This window comes from Staurois parvus, unplaced genomic scaffold, assembly GCF_062004578.1.
Source record: "Staurois parvus isolate SC_StPar_1 unplaced genomic scaffold, SC_StPar_1.0 ptg001831l, whole genome shotgun sequence".
Taxonomy (NCBI): Eukaryota; Metazoa; Chordata; class Amphibia; order Anura; family Ranidae; genus Staurois; species Staurois parvus.
In genome coordinates, this window is record NW_028319627.1 from 265,394 (window position 1) to 284,183 (window position 18,790).

Sequence of the window (18,790 nt, forward strand, 5' to 3'; positions counted from 1 at the left end):
GTTCCCGGGATGTCTTGCTTCTTCATTGCAGCGTCTGAGTATTTGTTTTTTTTTCGTTGGTGGACGACCACTTTATTTCACATTTATTGGTATAAATGGCAAACACCAGACTTATGACTGATATATATTTGTGTATGTCTAGGACCCTGGTACCCATCCTGCAGCCCTTTGGTATATGATGTGTGGCCCTCAGCAGTCTGTAGTGGGAACATTGATTGGGGTAATAGCATTGATCTCTGCCAGCCTCATGTAACATGTTCCCAGCTCTGTAAAGTCTTCTGCAGCCATCCCCCGCCAATGTATCCTGTCCTCACTCTCTGCCCCTCATTTCTATTAGGTCTGACAGTCCGCTCAAGCATTAAATTATGTGGGGCCCTTAGGTGATGTCAGGGGCCGCATTTAAGGCCGACTGTAGCTCATAAAGTGACAACTACTGTTTTAGAACATTCACACAGTCTTTGTTCCTGAATATTCGTTCCAGTTTGCAGCACTGCACAAAAAGCACACCTAACACTGACGGGGTGAGAAATCTGAACCGCTTCCCAGGAATGAGATCAGCTCCAGCCTGTAAGGCTCCACCACAAAGCCACCTTCTGGCGCATTTTACCCCGTCCACTGGACACACACACACCTGGGGACACACCTGGACACACACACACACCTGGACACACACACACACACACACACACACACACACACACCTGGACACACACACACACCTGGACACACACACACACCTGGACACACACACACACACACACACACACCTGGACACACATACACACACACACCTGGACACACACACACACACACACACACCTGGACACACACACACACACCTGGAGACACACACACACACACCTGGACACACACACACACACACACACCTGGACACACACACACACACACACACCTGGACACACACACACACACACACACACCTGGACACACACACACCTGGACACACATACACACACACACACCTGGACACACATACACACACACACACACACACCTGGACACACACACACACCTGGACACACACACACCTGGACACACACACACCTGGACACACACCCGGACACCCACACACCTGGACACGCACCCACACACACCTGGACACGCACACACCTGGACACGCGCACACACACATACCTGGACGCCCCCACCTGGACGCCCCCACCTGGACACACCCACCCACTTGGACACACCCACACACACCTGGACACACCCACACCTGGACACACACACACCTGGACACACCCACCTCGACACACACCCACCTCGACACACACACACCTGGACACACACACACCTGGACACACCCACACACACACCTGAACACACCCACACACACACCTGGACACACACACCCGGACACACCCACACACACCCACCTCGACACACACACCCGGACACACCCACACACACCTGGACACACCCAGACACCCACACACCCGGACACCCACACACCCACACCTGGACATGCACACACACACATACCTGGACGCACCCAGCTGGACGCACCCACCCACCTGGACACACCTGGACACGCACACACACCTGGACACACACACCTCGACACACCCACACACCTCGACACACCCACACACCTCGAAACACACCTGGACACACCCACACACACCTGGACACACCCACCTGGATACCCCCACACACACACCTGGACACCCCCGCACACCTGGACACCCCCACACACCTGGACACCCCCCCCCCCCCTTATTCCTATATGGTGGCAGGTCAGGAGAGTGGAGTCCTTTTCATCTCCATTACCCACCCCTCAGGTTGGACTGCTTTGGTCATCTTGACAGTTTAAGACTGAGTGTGTTTTTACTTTGGAGTCCATTGCGGGCCTCAGATCCGATTTTCTTTAATCCTTTTGAAGAGGTTGGCAAAGGATTAGAATCTGTTAGGATTTTATTAAAGTTTCTATCCCTACCACAGAAATTCACTGATAAGGAATGCAAAATGTTACAGTATTGGGCCCAGGACAGGAAGTAATGGGCCATGTGCTATGATGACAACTCGGGGGTTTTCCCAACCATCTTAAGACTTCATTTGACTGCCTGTTGTGTCACCGGCAAAGTAAGTGAAGGGAAAAATCCCAACTGACTTGCTTGTTGTCTCCTCTCCCCCCAGCCCTTTCAGATGGGGCAGACCCGTTTAGTGGATCCACTTGCTCAGCAGGGACCTCTCTTGTCATCCACTTGCACAGCAAGGATCAGCAGTCGGTGCCTGCTCCAGTGCTGCAAAGCAGACACATAGCAGCTCGCTCTCCGCCGTAGGCAGGCGGATGAAAACGAACTGCCTATCCATTTCCATCCGACAGATAGCATTGGATCCCCATCTAGAAGAAAAAAAAAGAATTGGATCCCCATCTGTCTCTTTTTTTGTGTATTGGATGTAGGCAGCTGTAAATGGACAAATGTCCATTCACACGGAGCTCCATAGAGGAGAATGAACGTTCCAGTTGGGTCCACCTGGAAAAGGGAGAGATGGATCCAATTGGAGGATCCATGGGAAAGAGGATTATTAGCTCTTCCAGAACCCTTAAGGCCTAACCATGCTTGATGTCAGAGGCAGCACTGCATTTTATTATCCAAGGCCGGCTGCATTGGTGTTCACTCTGCAGGAAGTCCAGAGCTTCACAGCAATGGAAATCATTTATCTCTTGCATACTAAATATCAATTTGGAACAACGGTCTTCTTCTCAAATGATTATCAGTACATTACCGGGCCTCAGCGTTTCACCCCTCGATTCAGTCTTTGTCGTCTCCTTCCAGCTTCTATAGTGAAATGGCAGAGGACTTACCTGTACAAGTGATCCGAAATGACCTACAGCAGTCCGCATCCATTTATAGTGGTCAGACCGAAGACAATGCGATTAGTGGCTAATAGTGAGAGTTTTACCTGATTACATCCTTTGAAATATCTTAGACTTGCATATGAAACGTTGCAGCCACAATATCTTTAGTATCTTGGTTGTGAGGAAATCCCCCAAGCAGACAGAGTACTAAAAGTTTCCTCTTCAGAATTTCCAAAGAAACAATCATTTTGGCAATTGTTATATAAAGGGGGGGGGAGTGAAAATAGTCTACACCCAAACAATACTAATAGATCACAGAATGCCAGACAAAAGATGTGTATTACATATAACAAAATATATATTTTATTAGAGGATGTATGTTTGAACAATATCTGACATCTAAGGCATGGGAGTCGGTATTCTATTGTTAGTGTTTTATAGAACTCATTGTCACACATTTTTCCTATGTATCTGGTATACGCTCATTTCCATTTGTCTCACTGACAGATGTTTCAGTTTCTTTGGGAATTCTGCAGAGAGGCATATTTTATTACTCAGCTTGTAGAATTCCTCACAACCAAGATAGTGGAAATATTCGGGATGCCAACAGACGTCAACTATCCCGAGATACACAGTATTTGTGGTATATTAAAAGTGTTCAGAATTCCACATTTTGCCAAATGAAGGCACCCGATTTACAAAATCTACATTGGAGTCTGTAAAGTACTGTCCATCCAATCAGTGGATGATGTCGAATCTTCCTCCACCCCCTTCCCTGGTATGGAGCTGGAGGAAGCATTCATGTACAAGTACAGTGACATCGTTGAGATTTGGGGGGGTGCATGCTCACCGTGGTTGATGATATACCCTAAACATGGTTGTAACATTCGCACGGTTAACAATGTGCAATTACCTTTTTATTTCCTTTTCATTGAAAGTGATAATTTTTTTTCTTTTTATAAAAGATTCCTATTCTAATAGCCAAAATTGACCTAAGATTTTTTTGTAATAATTATTACCGAGATGCCATTAGCCTCTTTTTTTTTTTATTAAAGTACCATATTAAAAAAATATTGACTTTATAATGTAAGCAATCACAAATCCAAGACTTGGTGTTCTGAATGCTACCTGGCCGTTTAGCTCACCCCTGCAAAATGCTGCTCTCCCACCAGAATGGAATCACTGCAAAAGGTCTTCTTTTTAGGAGTGATGTTGGTCTGGGGGCTGTAGGGGGCAGTAAAGATCTCGGCTCACATTCTGTGACCTGCACAGGCGGGGACTCTTCTAGAGGACATTGTTTTGCTGTTTTTCCTGCATACAAATGTTCTCTGATAACGTCTTCTGACTGTTTTTAGAAATGTCATTGTGTGGGTGGGCTACAGTGGATGAACAATAAAGGGTATAAAGATAAGGAAGTTTAAAATGATATCTGCAAATCTGTCAGTTGTCACTAATAAGAGAGAGGAATAGCAGGGCTCCTAACTCACAACCCCTCCCCCCCTTAAATTGTAAGAAATCAAATTACTCACAGAATGGGTCCCATGAAGATCAGGGTCCTTCATCTCAGCCCTATGAACCTGCTCAGCTTGTTCCATCAGCCATGAAAACACAGGCTTCCTGCCCCAGCACAGGCCTGTTCATACCAACAAACTGCCACTTCTACTGAACATTGTAGATTGTAACCCCTTCCCGTGGGCGCCTCCCGGCCCTTCAAGAGTTTCAGAAGACGGGGTGGGGTTTAGGGATCATGTGACCACCGTGATGCGTCATCATGGCGGTCATATGATCGGAAAGGTCCTGATCGAAAAAGCAGACTGGGACCTTTCCATGAGTACTGTACATGTGTGCTGGGAGCGCGCTCTCAGCACATTTTTTGTTAATTGCACACAAATGGGAGGACGCACATTTGTGTGTGCGGCCGGCGTGAAGAGGTTAAACTAAGGCAATACAACTACCTGAATGAAAGCGGAACTTTACTCATTGCTAAACATTTAACAAGAAAAAAAAAGCTAAGAGCAAACATTAATAATTATGCTACCAAAAAGTGTGTGCTGTAAATTGCCTCCAGGTTTCTTCTTGCTGGAGGTGGCCATTTTGCTGAAGCCCTGAGCAGCAGCATATCTTTAGGCCGTCGGCAGCTTGGCCTCTACCAATTTGGCCGGAAAAGAGAGAGCAACTGAGCATGTGCAGAGCAGGATGAGACGGTGTATTACTGCATTTTAAACAGTACAGGCATTTATTTTTAAAGTTTTACATGCAAAAGGATCCAGCCTGACGTGATCTAGTAGGACTTCATTTTCCGACTAAAGTTCCATTTTAAGCTGCTCATTTTCTCCCATCCTAGTGAGCCGTGTACCAAAAATCAAACGGACCGCACATCGATAAGTATATAATCCTGTCTATAGGTTTCAATCATTTAACATACAGCATAAATTGCCTTTACCCCTCGCCCTTCAGAGGATTTACACCCCCCCCTCTGACCAGGCCATTGTTACGGCGCTGCGTTACTTTAACAGTTGTGCGGTCATGCAACGCTACACCCAAATGATATTTACGTCGTCCTTTACCATGAATTGTGCTTTCTTTCTGTGGTGTATGTTTTTGTGTGCTATACAAAAAAATAAACAAAGACTGACAATTTTGAGAAAAAAAAAAAACCTATTATTTACTTTTTGCTATTAAACGTGTCCAGTAAAAATTTTTAAATCAAATTGAGGCCAAAATGTATTCTGCTCCGTGTCTTTGCTTAAAAAAAAAAAAAATCCCCAATACGTGTAATTTAATTGGTTTACGTGAAAGTTATAGTGTTTACAAATGGCGGTATGGATACTGGGATTTTTTTATTTTACACTAGTAATAGCGGCGATAAGCGACCTATAGCAGGACTGCGGCGGCCATTCTGACACTGGGGAGGAAACTGGCTTGGTGTCACTAACATCCCCCAGTAACATCAATACACTGATCAGTGCAAAAAAACTAAAAGAAAAGTACTGACACTGTACTAATGGCACTGGGCAGGAAGGGGTTAACATGAGGGGGGGGGGGGGGGGGAGCAATCAAAGGGTTAACTGTGTGCAGGGAGTGTTTTAAGAGGGGGCTTCACTGTAAGCACACTGCTTCGGATGGCTGTGCTGAGTTGACAGGGAAGAGAACTGTTCGTAAACAAAAAACAGTGGAAGAACCTCGATAATCACTGGGCACTGATGAGTAATCCCCGGCCGGGACCCGGTGATTGACAGCCACGCCCCCTGCATGGCTCAAGGACGCCCCCTACCTGGAAATGCGAAATCACACACGTACATGATACTGCGCACCTGTGCCGCCCTGTAGCAGTATTTCAGTATTTCTGCTATAGGGCGGTCGGGAGGCGGTTAATAAAGTCCCAAATAGTGAAACAAGTGCTCAACTTAATTGAAGTGCTTCATTTCTTCCATCAGATCAAAGTGCTCCACAAGGTGCCTCCCATGGGGGAGGGGAAGGGGGAAGAGGTCTTGTATTTCTATACCCCACACATAGGTCCTGCTTTATACTCTTCTACCTGCCATAATCCTTCATGTGCACAACACTCACCCAGAAATCCTGCAATGATGGTTGACCAAAAACAATGCCGGTCTACATTCTGCTTCCATCATCACCTCTTATCCCAGCTTGCCGATTGCATAATGATAGGATGCTGCCCCTCCCCCAGCCCCGCTCTATATAAGCTATGTACATCACAGTGATGAGGTCACCACTACCTTTACTAGGTAAAGGTATCTGGGTTTTGCAAATGCACACAAAGTGGATTTATATTCGTGAGTAATTTTTTTTCAGCTTTATCACCATGACCATAAAGCGATATCTCAAACAACTCCAATCAGGTTCACAGCGAAGGTGAAAAAGGTCAGGTAATAGTAGAAGGTGAATTGAATCCTTCACTTAGAAGGCTGTCACAGGGTGTGAACATAAAGCCCACTGGTCCTGCCACAGGCCTGTCCTTGCACCATCACACACATGGGTATGTCATGACTCCTACAAAGTCCCTCCCCCGCACCCTCAGAGCTTCCAGGGTACAGGGTTCCACCTAAAGCAGTATTAAACCCTCAGCATTTTCTAGTTTTAATACACTGAGCACAATAAAATAAACATTCCCCAGAAAAAAAATATTTAAAAGTCTTACCTGAACACTTGCAGTTTACAACTATCTGTGCTAGTGGCTCCTGCTCTCCCGGTGCTGCTTCCCTGAACGTTCTGGTCCACAAAAGGGAAGAGTTAACAGTAGACAGTGTCGTCCTCCAGGTTGTTCGCTATGAGAAGGTGAGTGTCTTGCCATCCTAGGCTACAGGTGTAGTTTCTACTGATGCACACAGTGTAAGGAGACAACTCTGGTCTCTGCATGCAAGGGTGGCTCCATCAGATGCTGCAATAGAAAGGAGCCACCCTGACACAGGATGCCTGGGCCCAGCGATCATAGCATCAGCTGAAGCATTAGAACATAGGCAAGCCTAAAAGAAGCTGCATAGTAAGTGACTAATGCTCAAACACTATCAGCAGCTGATTTATGGTGATATTAAACCCTCACTTTTATTCCTGTTCTAGTTCTTTCATTCACCCTCAGTGGAGATGGAGGATAGTTCTTGATGAGGGGGGGTTTACTTTAAGATGCTGCACGGTATAACACAGTTGTAAGGCAGCACCCTCTGGAGTAAAGCGGAACTCCGTAGTGAGAAAAATCATCTGGCGCACCTCTCTCCTCTATGTTCCTAACACCCATCCCATGCCTCTCCTGACCACCAAACCCACAAACCACCAGTCCATCCACACACAGTGTACAACATTTATTAACATAATTACACAGGGAATTGTTTATTGCAACAGTTGCTTCCATAAAAAGCCTTCTCGTCCAGACAATTTAAAAAGCAGAAAATGACGACGACAGGTCCTTAGACATTGAATCAGTGCAAGATCCGAATTCCCAGAGTCCTCCAGACTGACCAACAGTGCAACAAACTCGGACGTAAAGGCCTACTCTGCTCAGTAACGGATAGATGGTTTTGTGTTGGCTGTCAGCACGCTGAATCACATGCCCGCTTTTTAGAGTTCTTGGGCCATTGTTTGGCAAGATCCCGTGACCTGCCAAAATTTACACTACCACGTAAATGCCACGGCCAGTGCCAGAGAGACAAGATGGTGGGGGCAGAAACCAATGCTGGGAGATCTCCCCTCTGGACTCTCAAGAGATGAGAAGCCATTAGGTGAGGCAATGCAACAGAGCCCACCCAACCCTACAATATCAGTTCAGGGTGGAATATTAAAACAGTCCCAGTGCTGAAATGTAGACAAATACAGGCTGTGCAATGAGTGCCAACTCCGGATCAGACACCGAGTAGCACTGAAGAGTCCCATTGCCTGATCTAATGATAGATAGTTTGACACAGACATCCAGTGCTGATGGACTACAACTCCCAGCATAGAACATGGCAAGGGCAGCATCACAAGCAGTTGTCCGCTAAAACAGCTGAGACCTCTAAATGGCAAACAGCAACCTAGAGCAGCCAACATGCGATGCGGCAGATGGAATTGCAGAGTCGCTCCCCAAAGTTCGATGCTCACATGCCAAGACAGCTTGTGGCTTTGCGGTGGACACAGTGGGGCCCCGGGGCCGAAGGGCCTCTAGACTGCACAGCATTGAAATGATTTGTGTTCCTCTATAGACAACAGAGAGCCCATGCTCAGCGTCAATATGAATGATTCCCCGAGCTCGGCTTGTGTAGACTCCATTGATTCCCATCCGACGTGGCGGAAGATTTCACGAGGAACGTCTATGTAGAATGTTTTCATCAAGTGATCCCCTTTGAGTGCTTTGTCAAGTGATCGATGGGGCCCGCAGCTCCTGAACCTTGTATTAAAAATCCAACCAATAGCCACGCCTCCTCCTACTGTCTGTTATCTTTGGACACAGTATGTGCAAACCAGTTCACTTTGGTCTTCCAGCTTTCCCGCAGCGCTCATTGAACTTCACCCGGAAATGTTTCAGTGCTTCATCGTCACTTTTTCCCAAAGCTAGAGAGTCCTGTGTGAGAAAAAGAGAAGAGAGGATGAAATCACTGAACTGCCATTTACATCCAGGGTTAGCTCTGGTTCATCTCTGTGTGCTCAGGTTTTCCCTGGAGTTCCTCTTTGACATTTGTGTATTTTTAATCTGTAAAATGTAAAGGATTGTTGCTTTTGTTCGGTCAGTCTTGTGATCCCCACAGCCAGACAGGTGAACCCCTACTTCCTACTTCACAGTTTTCTGGGTCGACTCTGCTCCCATCCCACTCACAGGGCAATGAATGGTCATCACACGGTTGATTATTCAATGAGAATGTGGGTGACATGGGAGCTGAACCAACGAAATAGTAGAGTCATCTTACTGGCTGCACAGTGAATCACAAGAATGGCTTAACAAAAAAGAACAGTGTTCACTTTTGGCTTCCAGCTTTCCCGCAACGCCTCTTTAAACTTCACTCAGAAATGTTTCGGTGCTTCATCGTCGGAGGGGCAGAGAGAGAGAGAGAAAAGAGGGCAAAGAGAGAGAGGGAGGGGGGAGAGAGGGTGAGGGGGGAGAGAGGGCGAGGGGGGAGAGGGGGGGAGAGAGGGGAGGAGAGAGGGAGGGGGGAGAGGGGAGGGGGGCGAGGGGAGGGGGGCGAGGGGAGGGGGGAGGGGGGCGAGGGGGGGGAGAGGGAGGGGGGCGAGGGGGGGGGGGAGAGGGAGGGGGGCGAGGGGGGGAGAGAGGGAGGGGGGCGAGGGGGGGGAGAGAGGGAGGGGGGAGAGAGGGTGAGGGGAGAGAGAGGAATGGGGAGAGAGAGGGAGGGGGAGAGAGAGGGAGGGGGAGAGAGAGGGGGGAGAGAGAGGGGGGAGAGAGAGGGGAGAGAGAGGGGGGGAGAGAGAGGGGAGAGGGGAGGGGAGAGAGAGGGAGAGGGGAGGGGAGAGGGGAGAGAGAGGGAGAGGGGAGGGGGGGAGAGGGGAGGGGGGAGAGGGGAGGGGGGAGAGAGGGGGGGGAGAGGGAGGAGGGGGAGGAGGGGGGAGAGGGAGGAGGGGGGAGAGGGAGGAGGGAGGAGGGGAGGAGGGGGGAGAGGGAGGAGGGGGGAGAGGGAGGAGGGGAGAGAGGGGGGGAGAGGGGGATTAGTTTTGTTCCCCTTCTCTGGACTCTCTCCAGTTCCAGCACAGTCATCCTAAGAGGCCTGGAGACCACAACTGGACGGCATACTCCAGATGTGGCCGGACCAGAGTTCTGTAAAGTGGTCGGATTCTAGTTTGATCTCTTCGGTAAACACCGTTTTAATACATAATAATATTCTGCTGCGGCTTGGCATTGCTTGCTATTGCTGAGTCTGATCTCCTAGGACCACCAAATCTTTTTCCATCTTTGATTCCCCCAGAGGTTCTCCTCCTAGCGAGTAACTTCCATTCAGATTTTTAGCTCCCAAGTGCACTACTTTACATTTTTCCATATTAAAGGTCATCTGCCCTGTAGCTGCTCCTCCTCTATTATAGCCTCCTTTAGGTTTCTATATCCTGCTGTGAGGTTATCACCCAGCTTGGCTTTGTATCCTCAGCAAACACTGAGATTGAGCTCTTTATTCCAACCTCTGTATCATTTATAAACCAAGTTGGTCCCAGGACAGAACTCCTTACAACTCCAGACCATTGACAAAGTATACTATTAATCACTACTCTCTGGATGAGCCCCCCAACCAGTTTTCTATCCAAGTACATATGATCTCATCAATGCCAAAAGACCTTCCTTTGTAAATGAATCTTGTGGGGTCCTATTTTATTGAAATCTACATACAATACATCCGCAGGCCTTCCTCTATCCAAATGAGCGCTCACCTTGTAAGGAGGAACTCCGAGGGAAAACCTGAGCACATAGCTGAAATACACAACTGTCAAAGGACCGGTGCTTTTGTTTGGCTGGTCTTGTGATTCCCACAGCTAGACAGGTGACCCCCTATTTCCATGTTTTACAGATTCCTGGGTCGACTTTCCAGTCCTACCCCACTCACAGGGTAATGAATTGTCAATCACATGGTTGATTCATTATCCAGTGAGAAGGCGGGTGATACAGGAGCTGAACCAGGAAATAGAGTCATCTTACTGGCTGCACGGTGCAGAAGGGGTGTGTGAACCACAAGAATGGCTGAATGGTAGTTTTTTTGTTTTTCTAACCAAAACAGACAGACAATCTAATTATATATAGGAGTTGCTGCTGCAACAAACTTTTTTTTTTTAAAGTACGAATCTGGGCTATATTCCTTTTCCTTACTTACTAATCGGTGAACTGATACAAATACGCAGCCAGAGAAGTGATGGGGCAGCTGATGTTCACATATCTCTGGTCAGGACTCCCAAGAATGTTCACATGCAATACTAGTTATGACCACCGGCTGGCGCTGATGTGCAGTAAGAAAAACTGCACAGTTTGCTAATTAGGGCCATGAATAAGTAAAGGTTTTTTATTGTTTTGTTTTTTTGCATATTAGAAATCTCTATGCAGCAACTGCCAATCATTGGGTTCACTAAAAGCCAATGTTACACAGCAACATAATCATTGTGACAGGAAAGTAAGGCTGCAGTAAACAGAGTATATGGACAGAAAACAGGGCCCTTCACGCCATGTCATGTGGCACGTGCACTTCTGCAGCTGAGCCACCCCTCTCGTCTTTGCTGCCCACTGCTGAGACAAGGTGGGGGCAGAGAGGAGGGACAGAACTCCTCCTACAGATCCTGTGCTTCTCAGTGCAGCCGCAGCAGCCCCTCATCTCTGCCTCCCCTGGATTCAGCAGGTTCCGGCAGCTAACTCCAGCCCTCCTCTGGTCCTCCTCCAGACCCTGCACTTTCTGTTTCCCAGGTCCACCCCCAGCTTCTCCCTGGCAGCAGCACAAGGTAAGGGGGGGGTGCACTGTGACATATTGGAGGGTGGGGGACTCTTGACTTCTGATGAAGGGGGTGTTGTGCGCTGGACATCTAGTCTTAAGAGAAACAACCGGCAACCTTTGAGGGCAACCATAATGCTGATATGGTCTGTGATGAAACGGAGTTCGACACTCCTGCATGAAGGTTAAAAAAAAAGGTGTGGCCTTTGAAACTACATTAAGTCTCTGGGATAGGAATTGGACCGCCCCAAAATTTTAGACAGCAAATAAAAAACAAAAAAAATTTAAGCCTGGGTTCACATATGTGCGGTGCGGTATATTGCACGTGATTCGCACAGGAACCGCACCGTATTCCTGTGCGAATCACATGCGATCTGTGTGCGGTGCGATCGGAGCCGTACATTTTGTATGGTTCTAATAACACCGCACCCGCACCAAAAACGTGCAGGACCCTTTTTTGGGTCGGCACTAGAATCGGATCGCACGGGTATTCACACCTATGCGATACGATTCTGCACATCGCACCACGTTTTGCGGACAGCTTTCGAGGCGTTGTTAACATACACATGCAGCGGTTCACATGAACGGGGTGCCATTCTGATGCGGAGACCTCATCAGTGTGAACCCGGGCTAAATGTACTTTAAAAGCCCTAAGTCATACTTTCTGCACCACAAAGCCCAACCCTCAAAGGCTAGGTCCACCTTTTGCAAGAAAAAAAAAACCCCAAAAAAAAGTAGTAAATACAGCATCACTGATTTTTAAGGATCTATGTGCATCTATTACTTTCTTGCAATGGCGCCGGCACAGCACTGCCCTGTGATCACAGGCGCATGGAACTTTCAAACGTTTCCCCTCACCCTCAGGCCTGAATGGAGGTACGGACCTGAGGCAGGAAGTGTGGACTGGACTATAGACTGGGGACAGGAAAGAAGGATCGCTGGCACGCTATGCACAGCACCTTTGCCACAGTGGCAGATGGGACTTGTAGTAATGTTTGTAAACAATCCCAGGCCTGGATGACACAGCTGTATGGGTGTTTGGGAGTAACCCCCGGTTCACATCTGTGCGAGCGGTGCCGCTGCGGATCTGCGAATCAGTGTAGCCGCACCACCCGCACAGAGAATTGTACACCCGCCCTAGGTTCCCATGCGGGCTGCGTTTTCCAAAGTAGTGCAGGGACTTCTTTCCCTGCAATGTCACAGGCACGGGAGTCCATTCAAATGAACGGCTTTCGTGCCCAAACAAAACGCAGCCCACACGGCCACATTATTATTATTATAATACAGTATTTATATAGCGCCAACAGTATGCTCAGCGCTTTACATTACAATGGGAGACAATACATGAGACAGTACAGTAACAATACAATACACGAGGGGTTCGAGGGCCCTGCTCCTTGGAGATTACAATCTAGGAGGGAGGGGATAGTGGTGCAGGAGGAGATAGCTGTGGGGAATGGAGTGGTAGGAAGAGTGGAGAAGTTCAGTAATTAGCTGAAGGTGGGGTAGGCTTCCCTGAAGAGAGAGGTTTTCAGGGTGTGCCTAAAGGCAAGAAGAGTAGGTGATAGTCTGATGGATTGGGGTAGGGAGTTCCAGAGGATGGGGGAAGCCCTGGAGAAATCCTGGAGCCGGGCATGGGAAGAGGAGACCAGGGAACTAGAGAGTAGGAGGTCTTTTGTAAGGAGCGGAGAGTACGTTTTGGGTGGTATTTGGATACCAGATCAGTGATGTAGTTTGGGGCAGTGTTATGAACAGCTTTGTACGTCAATGTTAGCATTTTGAATTTTATCCGTTGGGCAATCGGGAGCCAGTGGAAGGGATTGGCAGAGGGGGGTGGTGGATACGGAGCGGTTAGTAAGGTGGATGAGTCTGGCCGCAGTATTCCGGATAGACTGAAGCGGGGATAGTCTGCATTGAGGTAAGCCGATGAGGAGGGAGTTACAGTAGTCAAGGTGTGATATGATGAGGGAGTGGATGAGTTGCTTAGTGGTTTCCGGGGTTAGGAACGGACAAATTTTGGAGATGTTGCGGAGGTGGAGTCTACAGGAGTTTGTCAGTGATTGGACCTGGGGCTGGAAGGATAGATTGGAGTCTAGGATGACACCTAGTATTCTGGCTTGAGGGGAGGGACTGATGATGGTGTTATCGGTCTTGATGGAGAAGTCGGGGGGGGGGGGGGGGGGGCTTTGGGGGGAAAACTAGGAGCTCAGTTTTGGAGATTGGAGTGACATCCAATCCGATATGTCGCTCAGTAGGCTAGTGGTACAGGCAGAGACTGAAGGGGTGAGGCGAGGGGTAGAGACATAGATTTGTGTGTCGTCGGCATAGACATGGTAGTTGAAGCCGTGAGAGTGTATGAGTTGGCCAAGGGAGGAGGTGTAGATGGAGAAGAGAAGGGGCCCGAGGACAGAACCTTGAGGGACCCCGACAGAGAGGGGGAGTGAAGAGGAGGTGGCAGCGTTGTAGCTAACACTGAAGGAGCGCTGTGGTCACATAGATATGAACCGGGGGTAAGGAGTGTAGTTTTATATAACAACCTAAATCTGGTTTCGCATGCTATCACATGTGGAGCTTTCAATATATCCATAGGTTACCATGCCAGCTATAAGGATAGTCACTTGTGAGAGTTTGTATCCCAAAGCGACACGTCAAGAGGCGGCTCGGCAGCCGGGAACCCTGCCATGGTAGAATAGAAAATGTGTCACCTTGAGATACTGGATGTCCTTGGAACAGGTGAGCTCAGGCAGACCGGCTGCTTTCATCAGTGCAAACAAATTAAGGAAGAGAGTGCCGTGGCATCGCAGAATTGTGTAGGCTTTTTCACAGTATTCTCGGAACCTGTATGAGCAGAAAACAGACGTCAATGACCAGATTTAAACCTTTCTAACAATGGCACCGCAGGTCCGGCACTAAACATAGACACGGAGGAGGAGGTATACCTCAGACTGGAAATATACAGATCCTGTCACATCAATACTTTTACATAAAAAGAAGCTAAAGTTAGGATGTTTTAGAGATATGAAGACAGAAGATCGGGGGAGATAACAGGCTTCCCTCTCACCTCTCAAACTTCTCGCTGTTGCTGGTTTTCCCTTGCTGAATGACGTGCACAAAATCGTACGTAAGGATGAAGGGGACCCGCTCTCGGTTAAAGCCAAACTTGGTCTTAAAATTACCCAGAAAGTGGCCAAAATCTATGTGAAAGAGCTGAAAAAACAATAGAAATATATATTACGGAAGTGAAACCGTTATTTACCAAAAAGTGTTTTGTTTGCGGGGTGTAAAGTGACCACACGTCCCGGCAGCTCATTGATCCCTCTGTGGCTGCTCGGCTTCCAGGCTGTAAAGAGGACTATGCTCCTGACCAAGCCCCACCCCCATCATTCACAATAGTTCTGCCATTTGACAGTGAATGACATGGTGTGGGGCTTAGTGATGAAAGGGGATAAGGCCTAAAGTGTTTCTAAACCCAAAAGAAAAAATGTAATATATATTGCAACTTAGAAGTCTTTAGACAAGGTGGCTGCAATTGGTAATTTTTTTACCTTTACCCTCACCTGGTAATCCTATAAATAACACCCCTCCTCTCTCTGGGTGGCTACATTCACTCATCCACTGTATCTATGAAGGGAGCCATGGTTGTCACCCTGGCTGGACTTCAAACATGTCTGCCTTTGTACATCTCCATTACATACGGATGAGGAAATTAGTAGTTTACAGGAAGAAGAGAACATTGTTTTTGCTTTCTGATCATCTCACAGGAAGCGACAAGGAAACCGCATGACTGGCAGGATCAATGCTACTTGTAAATGCCCTGCTAAAAATGTTAAAAAATAAATAAATAAATAATTTTTATGGCCACTAAATCTAAGTACTGGTAGGCTGCAATATATTACACCTTTTTTTCTTGGCTTTAGTTATTATTTAATACTGATCTGAGTAGTAAAATCCCTTGCAGAGCCTGAACCAAGGATCCGAGAGATAAAAGACCACCACAAGGTGCCTTCACTTCAATCTACAGTATTTTCTGGCGTATAAGACTACTTTTTTATACTTAAAAAATATACGCCCAAAAATTGGGGGTCGTCTTATACGCGGGGTATAAAATGTGAACCTTGAGTTTGTTTGGGTCAAGCTGGCTGGACCCTGCAGTAATGTACATACAGTATACTGTGCTGAGCCAAGCTGGCTCAAAACAAATGTCCCTATGAGAGATTAATCTGTCAGCCCGCTGGATGTGCGGTATATACAGTATACTGAGCCAAGCGGTTTCAAAACGTACCGGTACGTCCCTACGGTAATCAGCCCGCTGGATGCGTGTATGTACGGTAGCTGCGCCTACATACAGTATACACTGGGCCAATCACGGCGAGTGATGTATTCTACTAATGAAATACAAAGCCTGCTCGGATTGGCTGAGTCAGAGAGGTGGGCTGATGATGTCACAACCTCAGCCAATCTGAGCAGGCTTTGTATTCATTAGTAGAATACATTGCTCGCCGTGATTGGCCCAGCGTATACTGTATGTAGCCTCAGCTACCGTACATACACGCATCCAGCGGGCTGATTACAGTAGGGACGTACCGGTACGTTTTGAAACCGCTTGGCTCAGTATACTGTATATACCGCACATCCAGCGGGCTGACAGATTAATCTGTCATAGGGACATTTGTTTTGAGCCAGCTTGGCTCAGCACGGTATATTGTATGTACATTACTGCACATCCAGCGGGCTGTATATATACTGTATACTGTATGTAGCCCGAAGCTACCGTATTACCGCACATCCAGAGGGCTGTATATATACTGTATACTGTATGTACATTACCGCACATCCAGAGGGCTGTATATATACTGTATACTGTATGTACCCGAAGCTACCGAATTACCGCACATCCAGCGGGCTGTATATATACTGTATACTGTATGTAGCTGAAGCTGCCGTATTACCGCACATCCAGCGGGCTGTATATATACTGTATACTGTATGTACCCGAAGCTACCGAATTACCGCACATCCAGCGGGCTGTATATATACTGTATACTGTATGTAGCTGAAGCTACCGTATTACCGCACATCCAGCGGTAACCATCTGACTTGGAATTTGATCCATATGATGATGTCTTACAAATGTATCACAAGATGTCATTCATGAACTTATGATGTCAGAGGATGAACATGAGGATTTGAAGTATTTTAAGTACCAGTCAGTCATAACCATTTCAATTTAAAAAATCTGATGTATTTAAATGGTGTTGCCTCGGAAGCGGGGTAGTCTTATACAGCGAGTATAGCCCAAAACCTATGTTTTAACTGGAAAATTAGGGGGTCGTCCTATACACCCAGTCACCTTATACGCCGGAAAATACGGTAGTTACCTTAAAAACAAAATCATGGCCTAAATATTTGTAAGCCATAAAATAATTTATGATCTATGGATCCAACTAGTGCACAACAGAAAGTGATCACTATAAAAAAAACATTGTATATCTCCAGGTAAAAAATGTTTTTTTTAAACCTTTCTGAATACAAACTGCACTCTTAAAGATTCATGAATCTAGTAAAACACAATTATTAAGCCGCCACTTTCCACTTTGAACAATTATAATAAACAAATCATATTCTGTAATAACAATATATATGCAGCGCTCTGTGAATAAAGTGATAATCATATACAAAAAGTCCATAAAGAAGGACTTTTATTTATGGACTTTTTGTATACGATTAGCACTTTATTCACAGAGCGCTGCATATATTTTGTTATTACAGAATATGGTTTATTAGAAAGGGATCACTGCCGGTGTGTTTGACAAGAACTCTTCAGTGTTCTAGAGATTTCTAAAATGACATTGCTGGATGAAGCAGTACACACACCAACAAATGACTCCATAATGAACAAGGCTGGAAAAAAACAAAAACAAAACCCGTACCTGTCCGCTTTCCCGTATCATGATATTGTCGCTGTGGCGGTCCCCAATGCCCAGGACGTAGGTTGCTACACAGTAGCCAGCACATGACAGTGTGAACTCCTCTATGGCTTGTTCCAGAGCATCCCTAACAGACAAAAGGCAAAACTGAATTAAGCAGAGGAAGTGATGGGAGATATGATGTGTAATCCCTGCTTTGTTTGAATGAGCATAATCCCGTCAGATACATTTTATGCATTGTAAACAATATGGAATACTTTAATACAGATCCTGACCTGCGTCTGTTAAGCAGATATTGCAAAAGACCTTCTCTGAGGACATGCTAAAATGTTTCCCAATAAATGCCAACCTGAAGGTTCTACATATTCTCTAATCACATGATCAGTCCCCGGTGTGTAGTGAATGCTGCACCCGTAAGACTCTCCTGACGCGATCCCCTGCAGCCCTTTCTTTGTCTTAACTATCCTTCTTTCTCCCCTTCTTTTCTTTTTTTTCTCCTCTTTCTCTCCTTTGTTTTTGTTAGTCTTCATGTTATTTCTGCTGATTGTAATACTCCTAGAGCAGCGGTTCTCAACCTGGGGGTCGAACGACCATTTCCCAGGGGTCGCCTAAGACCATCGGAAAACACATATTTCCGATGGTCTTAGGAACCGAGACACCGCTGCTGTCTCCGGCGATGTGTGGGCGGGATGATATGCTGCCCCTGTCACCGCCTCCTCGCCGCTGATTGGCCACCGGAACTGTAGCTCAGGAGAGGCACACAAGCGGCCAATCACCGGCGAGAAGGTGGAGCTTGGAGAGGAGGAGCCGAGCGGCAGCGCGCAGAGATCGAAGAAGATCGAGGGAGCTGCAGGAACGAGTGGAGAGAGAGGCCAGAGAAGGAAGACAGCTGACAGGTAAGTGCAAATTTTGCTTCTGCAGGCTGTAGATGGAGAGGGAGAGAGCGAGCCCAGGCTGGAGCAGGGGTCAGCAAGGTAAGTATCATTGGTGTCAGTGGGAGGAATAGTGCCCCATCATTTGTGTCACTAATACCAACGATGGGGCACTATTCCTCCCCCCACTGACACCAACGATGGGGCACTATTCCTCCCCCCACTGACACCAACGATGGGGCACTATTCCTCCCCCCCACTGACACC

General features: G+C 47.1%; 1 protein-coding gene across 1 annotated transcript; it reads right to left on the reverse strand.

The window, feature by feature from the left end:
- Positions 1-7,626: 7,626 nt before the first annotated feature.
- Positions 7,627-17,798, reverse strand: LOC149434116 (phosphatidylinositol 4,5-bisphosphate 3-kinase catalytic subunit delta isoform-like; the record flags this gene model as incomplete). Its single annotated transcript, XM_089664090.1, has 4 exons — positions 7,627-8,876; positions 14,430-14,562; positions 14,786-14,931; positions 17,655-17,798. Coding segments are annotated over 4 exons (519 nt in total), but the record flags the coding sequence as incomplete, so codon positions are not given.
- Between the last annotated feature and the right edge of the window lie 992 nt (positions 17,799-18,790).